At 35.7% G+C, this 8417-nt stretch overlaps 1 protein-coding gene across 1 annotated transcript; it reads left to right on the top strand.

The window, feature by feature from the left end:
- The first annotated feature begins 246 nt into the window (after positions 1-246).
- LOC121322187 (transcription factor A, mitochondrial-like) lies at positions 247-7603 on the top strand. The gene is made up of 7 exons (XM_041261777.1): positions 247-492; positions 3376-3509; positions 4207-4277; positions 5645-5794; positions 6234-6329; positions 6590-6646; positions 7115-7603. The coding sequence occupies exons 1-7, from the start codon at positions 374-376 to the stop codon at positions 7367-7369; spliced, it is 882 nt and encodes a 293-aa protein (XP_041117711.1). The 5' UTR covers positions 247-373; the 3' UTR covers positions 7370-7603.
- The last annotated feature ends 814 nt before the right edge of the window (positions 7604-8417 follow it).

Here is an 8417-nt window from a genome sequence, read left to right on the forward strand (position 1 = left end):
CCTCTGGTTTTACTATATTTAATCTAGAAATATATATATATAAAACCAGTTTCATGGACATAATAAATAAAACCGTAATAAAACGTTTCTGTCAGTTTGTACACGTTTCCTTCACATGTTGTGTACCTGTATTGTTTTGTATTCAATAATAAAAACGGAAGAATTTCAGCACAGTACGATCACGCACGACCTGTTTTACTGCAGCACTGGAAGCAGCGTGTACAGTGATGAAAGTGCTGCAGTCAATGTGCAGTTAGGCAAGGGACTGTGTGACCTTCCCCCACAATGCATCCGTTCTGGACTATAACAGTTCCCAGCGCCTAAACTTGACTGACGTGACAGAGGCAGTAAATCTGGGGAATAACTTTTTTTTATGTTAATTTTTTTTTATTATTATAAATATATTTCTTCAAAGATGGCCAGTTTAATTTCATGTGGCGCTGGATTTTTTGCGAAAACACTGGGGCTCCTGAGCAGCCGATCTCTTGCAAGGTAAGGAAGACAGTATGCTATTGTTAATGCTCGTGCAGATGGTCATGCATGGTCAAAATATAAATTTAATCCACTGTTTAATCCCCAGGGCCTGAGAATATTTACAGACGTGCCACCAGCAGTGTCAGTTAACCCAGTTAGTCTAATTGAATACAGGTTGGCCACATTTTTTAAATGCCATTAATGTTGTGGATTATAACGGTGTACAGTAAATTACTGAGATTAGGGTAATGAACATTTTAATGACCTGTTTGCTACATAATTACTTAGGTATGCAAAGTGTACTGGATTTGTATGTGTTTTATGTTACTTTTTTGTATTATCATTTATTAACACGTGGTTGTCCCGGTTGCAATTCTCTCGGAGTCAATAGACTACATTAACAATGTAGCAAAATATTTCTGAACATATTTTACATTGGTAGTTACATGTTGTGTCAAGTCGTCGATTTTTGATGCCCGTTTCCACGTTGTAACTAGAACGGGAATTGGCAAGACCGATTGACTTTTTTAGTATAAAGTTTAAACAAGTATTCTGTTTTTACCAGTGACATTACTGAGTAGGGTATGTTCTTATGGACCCCATTGTATACTGCAACTAATGCGAGAAATGTGATACGAAGATTATGAGCCTTTCAATCCATGTTGGGCGAATTTTACTGTCACACAGTATGAAGTTGAGAAAAGGTTTTATAAAAGGTTTTGTATTATTGCATTCTATTAGGCAAACTATGTGTTTAGGAAAGGTACATGACATGATATAAATACTATATAGACTTACAGAGTTGGTTTAACAGACCCTGATTATTTGCATTAAAGGTGGATTACCTTACCAAATGTAAAGTTAGGTTGACCAAGACTGGTGAAACCTACCAGAAGACTGCCACACCCACCACATTTTAAACCATTTTATCTGTGCTTTAGACAGCCATAAGAATAAACAAATTTATGTGCAACTATTTTTAAGAAGTTGAATGAATTTTTTAAAGCATCTGTGTTGCAAAGTATTTATATAAGAACCACACTTCATGCCTCAAATCCACTATTGATTCCAGAATTCAACCCTCACTGTAGGGGAGTTATCAGGTTTGGGTTGGCGATCAAAAAAATCAGATTTATTTGATATAAATAATTATGGCATTTTTTGTAGTACTGTAGTTGTAGCGCTACAGTACCTCCAAACTGTAAATTTATGGATGTTGGAAATGAATAGCTACATAACAAACTAAATTACTTAACCTTAAATGAATACATAAAATAAACCAAATTATTTATCATTGTGGCAACCTCTAAATGTGAACTACAATATGTGAACTACAAGAATAGCGATGGAGTAGCCAGAGAAAATTCCCCTTCACTCATCCCAGTCATTCTTTTCTTTTACTTCTTTCTTTGATTTCCTCTTTCTGTGTCAGTCCAAACACACAGAGTTGTTACTTCGGACTACTTTGCTTTTTATAGTGTGTGAAATTGTTAGAGCTCCTGATTACACCACTAAATAAACCTGGTTTCAGCAGGTCTTAACACAGTGCTCAATTGTCTATTTTGGGACCTGTGACAGAGATCAAATGATTCTTGGATCTCCCTCCCGACCTGTGAGGGCGCTGTGTAAAGGGAAAAGAGTACCCTGGACTGGATGGCCTGACAATTAAGATGTCCTTACAAAGGTAACACAGAATTCTCCTGTCAGGACACTGCACTCTTATTGGCTAACATATTATTGCTAATAAAACAATGAATCTTCTCCCTGCACCAAAACCCTAACCTTTAGATCAGTATCTTATACTGCAGTCATTACACATCTAAAATAATTCATGTTTGGCAGTGAATAAGGATTTTTGTTATGTTAAAAAAAAAAAGTGGCTGGAGGTGCTGACTTCCTCAGTTGTCCTGGCAGGAACATTTTGTGGTACCTTTGTAAGTACTGCGACAATTTATTCCCATGGTTAGGCAGAAGTTCCTTGTGATTGAACTGTGATATGTTCCTTGTGATGGTTACGCTAAACCGAAAGGACCTGTATAGTGAAAGGTACCTTGAGTGTTTTGTTTGTTTCATCTGTCTCTTCTTTAATATAAATGTTTGTTTGTTATTAGATTAGATGGCTAACATGATCCGGAGCTGTCGCTTAAGGCCAGCACTAAACCCGGACAAGACTGCAACCCAGAATTATTCACTTCTCAATACACACCACTGTGTATCGCAATTGTTTACTGTTTGGTCATCAGACTATTTTGGAATTACAAAATAAAACCGAAACCATTTCGCCCGTTTGTTTTCTGTCTTTCATTGTTGGATTACCGCACCTGCTTTACACCTGTGCACTAATTACCACTTTGCCACAGACCCCATTGTAGAGTCATCAGAATCGCTTCTGCGAATACGTTAATGATGGGACAGGCGCTCAATAACGGGGCAAGACTTGTATTCAGAATACCATTAAACACTTTAAACCTTGTGGGAACAAGATATAATGTTTGATTCTCACCTGAGCATTCCTCTAAGGTTTGTGCTGCACATGGGCAGATACAATTCCACATTTTGCACAGCCATCCGCATTAGGTCAAAGGACAGTAGAATTGACCCTGATTTGGATTTAACCTGTGAAAGATGCAAACTCGCACTTGCTTCTCTCATCCATCTGTTCTGGTCTTGGTTCAGGTTGGCTCCCTTGCAGACCTCTGTCTTTGAGACCTTCCCTCAGACCTGGCAAGTGCCCATTGATCCCACCCTGCTCATTGCATGTTTGGTATAGTACCCAGTGACACTCCTCCCAGCGATACTGTTCTCACAGGGAGGCTTTATTCGGAAACATTTTTTTTGGTTTTATTTCAAACTAATGAATAAAGTAACTCATTTTTATTTATATATTTTTTTAATTTTAAGGTGCACCTGTGTGTGCCCAGCAGTGAGAGAGGTTTCTTTCAGCACAAGCTCAGGAGGACCCCCAAAAAGACCACTGACTGGTTATCTTCGATATGCAGTACAGCAACGGCCTGCAGTGGCAAAACAGTATCCAGGTAAAATACCAGCTGCAAATGCTTTAAAACAATGTGTGTGTGTGTGTGTTATATATATATATATATATATATATATATATATATATATATATATATATATATATATATATAGATATATATAATTACCTTAGCAACTGGAATCTTTTTCGAAAAAATAAAACCTACATTGATTTAAAAAAAAAAAAAAAAAAAAAAGTCATCCATGCATACTTGAATGTTTGTTCATTAAATTATGTAGCTTTTGATTACTGGTAACACTTCTTGTTACATATAATTTTTCAAAATGATGCTACTGTTGTACACGAACTTCATACAGTCTAAATTATATTTCTTAAGTAAGCATATATGTAAGATAATTTATTATGGCTGTGCCATAAGAAAAGCTTATATGGCAATGAATTTTTGTTTCTTCTGTCTACTGTCAGTACAGCAAGTTGTATACAATCTCAGTACCGTAAAGCTTCGAATAATTGCCGGCTTTCAAATAATTACCTTTCTCTAACATGTGCCGGGTCTGCTGCAAATATTGTAAATAAATGCCAGAGGCGTTTAATTGAAGTTTTACGGTATTCTAAAAGGCCTTGACCCTTGTGTCCCATCAGTTCATTTGATCTGTTGGGTTACATGCAAATGAGTCCTTGCAATTTATCTCCAAACCAGAGACCATATTTATTGTATATTAATGTCTGCCATATAGATGTGAGATTTGTGGAAATAACGAAAAAGATTGCACAAGAGTGGAGATTGCTGTCACCTGAACAAAAAAAGGTAAAGAAATGTTTTGTCTCGTAGTTAAGATGCTGGAGACCAGGTAAGCTGATTTAAATCATTTAAATTGGGCTGCCTTTGCTGTCTGACATGCACAATAGACGTCCGCACACACTGTTAGGAATGTTAACATTGGTTAATAACATTGGTACACACCTCTTCAGACAACACCTGTAAAACTCAACTCTTCCCTTCTGGACAATATAGCACTCTGCCTTTAATGCTCTTTAACTTGCACTTATCTGCTCCCTATATTACTGTATTTAATCCTGCACTTAATCCAATCTGTAGTATTTTGTAATTCACTTCCACTCGTATCTAACCCTGACACAACTGTCAACACTTATCTGTTCTTGAATTGCCCAGATATTAAATCATACTGTGTTTTGTATTTGCTCTTATTAGGACTGAAGTCATTGTATTTTATATCTTGCTCTTAATTGTACTGTAGTTATTGACATGTATTTTATTTTGTGTACAACTAAGTCACCCTGGGTAAGGGTGTCTGCTAAGAAATAAATAATAATAATAATAATAATAATAATAATAATAAATGGCAAGTTGTTTCAAATGTTTCTATGATGTTTGCTGTCGTTCTGAGTGGTTCTGTTACTTCAATACTGAGTTCTGTTCAGCTAGTCTGAACGGTGGCGGATCTAAGTACCACCTTTGATTAAATCTTTTAAAGAGAACTTTAAGAAAACCAATGTCTGTGTGTTGTAGTAAGATCTACCACAGTTCAGATTAATTGGATAGACATCATTGAGTTACGCTATTAGTTTCTATTTATCTGGCTTTACCTGACTTTGAGCTTGTTTGGATATCCTAGCTGCTTTGGCTGAACACACTTTCTCATTTCAGTCAAAAAAGCAAGTACATTTAAAGCGAGTCGCTGTTGGTTTTGGTGGCAGATTTTCCATCTGTTACTGTTTTAGATCAATTTAATAGAACATTTTGTGACCATGCTTGCAGTCAATTATATTTACCAGGAAACTCATAATTACAGCAACATAATATCTTATTTTGCTCTTTAAAAGCTATTTATAGTCTTTGCTATGTAACCCTGTGACATTATATAGTATTTTAACCTTAGCCATAGTTAAAAGTATGTTGTGTCTTATAACCAGACTGCAAGTGCCAGAGAAACGACACACTGGGGGAAAGCAAGGCTATGACCTTTTAACTGGTTCCTTGCTACAGTCACAGGGGCTGCCTTCTAAGAAGGGAGCACGATGCACTATATTGCAGTGTATCATAAAGCGAACATGTCATGCATGCTGTTAATTATTTGTTCAGTGTTTTTAAAGAGTATTTTCAGGATTTAAAAAAAAAAAAAAAAAAAAAATGCATATATGTATATATTGCAGCCATATCAGGAGGCTGCACTTGCAGCGAGGCAGGTATATAAAGAAGAGATGACAAAATTCAAAGAACAGCTAACGCCTGCCCATGCAGCAGCGCTGAAAGAAGAGAAGAGGCAGAAAATGGCCAGGAGAAGGGCAATAAGGAAAAAGCGGGTGAGCACTGATTAATTAAAGTAGAAATCTATATTCTAATTGTCTGTATGATACAGATAAAAAAATAGAAGAAAATGGGGTTGGATTGCCAATCATTAAGCAATGTCAGTGCCCTTTTAGTGTTGTTTAATCCGTTGACTACTGTAGTGTTTTATCTATATTTCTTGGTGAATTAGCTACGTATTTTATAGAGATAAACCAGTATTGACTATCAAAATATCTATGTTGTCCTGGCATAAAGAGTAGGGGGTGCTTTGGGCCAGAACTCTACGGACATTAATGATTCCAATGGCCTGTTTCAATTGAACTCTAGACCAGATACTTCATGTCTTCAGTTCTCCCCCCTTGCATCTTTGAGAATCAAGAACATCTTCAAATGTTCTGTATTCTATCAAATATAACTTGGAACAGATGTTGTCTACATTCTGTAATCTTACAGGAGCTTACAATGTTAGGCAAGCCCAAACGACTAAGATCTGCATTTAACATCTTTATGTCTGAACACTTTCAAGAAGCTACAGGAGAATCAACGCAGGTGAGTGACACTCAATGCATCCATGCTGTGTGAACATGGGAATAGAAGTTGCAATATTCTTTACTGAACATTTTCCTAAAATTTTAGTAGCTTGCATTTGTTTTACATCAGTGTTTTACAGTTCTGTGCTTCAAGAAGTAAGAAGCAATGATTTTAAATACATTGAAATATAAGAAGAAACCCTGTCTTCAGCATGCTGCATAAGCATGAATCTGTTACTTTTCAGAACATGACAAATGCATGCACTTCTGTTTCTTTAGGCCAAGATGAAGAACTTGTTTGAAGACTGGAGTAAACTGCGTACTGCACAAAAAGAGGTAAATTATAAATCATTTTGGGGGAAAAAAACCAAAACATAATTTGCTATTAAAGAATGTGATCAACTGTTTGAATTATTTGAAACTTTACATACATTAGGGTCACTTTTAATGATCTAAACAGCTTAATGCTCTGTAGTAACCCTGCTGGTGTTTCACCCAGGTGTGACTTTGCCTAAAATGTTCGTTAAAATGATACGCCACTGTTTTGTTTAGATAATTAGAATACAACCGGTTATGTGGCACAGACATTTATAAAAAATAAAAAAAAAATTGAAATCCTTCTAAGCCATCCCATGTTGTTTTATGCCATTAATCTGTTCCCATATTCAGCGTTGTTCTATTGCACTAAACACTTCACATTTTTTAAAATCCTCTTCTTTTTTATTGTATGTTTCTGTTCTATGATGTTGCTGCAATATAAAACAATTGATATGGAAAGAAATGACCCCTCTCTTTTTAACCCAGGTCTACATGCAACTTGCAGAAGACGATAAAATCCGGTATAAAAATGAAATGAAGTCGTGGGAAGAACACATGGTTGAGGTGGGGCGTGAAGACCTCATTCGCAACAGGAAGAAGACGAAACCCAAGAATTCGGTAAAAGCAAAAGGAAATAAAACCAAGATCAAAGTGGTTTCAGAAAGCAATGGCACTGAAACGCCTGCAAGCACACCTGGTACTAGAGAGTCAACCAGCAGGGCTAAGAAGACTGAGGAGTAACAGCGAAGAGCATGGATTCTACTGATTTCAGAATCCCTCCAGATATTGCCACCCTTCAGATACATACTGTATTTAAACCTTGTGTATATATTGTTAGCACTTACTGTGCTGGGAAAAGTAAATGATCCTCATGAAGCTGTGAAAAGTTACATGCTGAACAGGAAGGTCCCTTGCCTGTTTCAAATCATGCTTGTGTTCTTTAAAACAAAAAGATAAAACATTATCAACAACTAATACCGTTTTTTTTTTTTTTGTTTTGTTTTTTTTAAATTAACATGAGCAAAAATAAAATAAGGCATCTAAATATTTCAGACAAATATCCTTGTTGGGAGTTTCCTTTGGATTTGGGAAATTACCTAAAATTCACATGAATCTTTAAAAAATAATCTGTTTTAAAAAAGCAAAATTAAGCCTCAAAATTAAATTAATAAACCTAGACTAAAAAGCACTATATATGTTTGTGTTTGTTAAATAGTATTAGACATTTGTGTTTGTGAGATAACATCTTTGTTCTTTACATTTCCCAGTAAAGTCATATCCCCAGTGCGACTTTCAGACAGCCAAACAGAAACCAGTTGCTGATGTAAAAAACACAAAAGAGCATTTATTGTTGTCAAATGCAGTTTGAAAAGTCAGGTCTTGGTTGGTTGCTGTCACCCAGTATTGTTTGGTATGTAAAAACAGATTGGAATTAAATCATTTTGATTCCAAAAACTAACTTGCCACCTTTGTACGACAATTACCGACATGGTGAAAAAAATGTTTGATGATTATTGATAAGAGATTTATGAATTGCATTTAGATTAAGAAACACAGCGACCTACAATTTATTTTTCCTTTTACGAAAGTGTTTTCAATGTACAGCAAAAGACCTTCTAATTAAAACTAACCAACAATAAAACATGTCATCAACTTTCAAAACGCATTGGTGTACTGAAAAAGTTGTACAATATTGCTTTACATTGCATTTTTTGGACATTCAGCATTTTAGTTTTTGTTGGAGACAAATCCTTATTCCTATGAAATATTTGTAATCTATAGGGGTCTA

Source organism: Polyodon spathula, chromosome 10, assembly GCF_017654505.1.
Source record: "Polyodon spathula isolate WHYD16114869_AA chromosome 10, ASM1765450v1, whole genome shotgun sequence".
Lineage (NCBI taxonomy): Eukaryota > Metazoa > Chordata > Actinopteri > Acipenseriformes > Polyodontidae > Polyodon > Polyodon spathula.

What these genes read in the sequence shown, in the direction of transcription:
- LOC121322187 (XM_041261777.1), top strand. Translation starts at nt 374, where the DNA reads ATGTTAATTTTTTTTTATTATTATAAATATATTTCTTCAAAGATGGCC. An exon ending in GGGCAATAAGGAAAAAGCGG is followed by an intron (nt 5,795 to 6,233) that starts GTGAGCACTGAT and finishes GTAATCTTACAG; the next exon opens with GAGCTTACAATGTTAGGCAA. An exon ending in TGCGTACTGCACAAAAAGAG is followed by an intron (nt 6,647 to 7,114) that starts GTAAATTATAAA and finishes TTTTTAACCCAG; the next exon opens with GTCTACATGCAACTTGCAGA.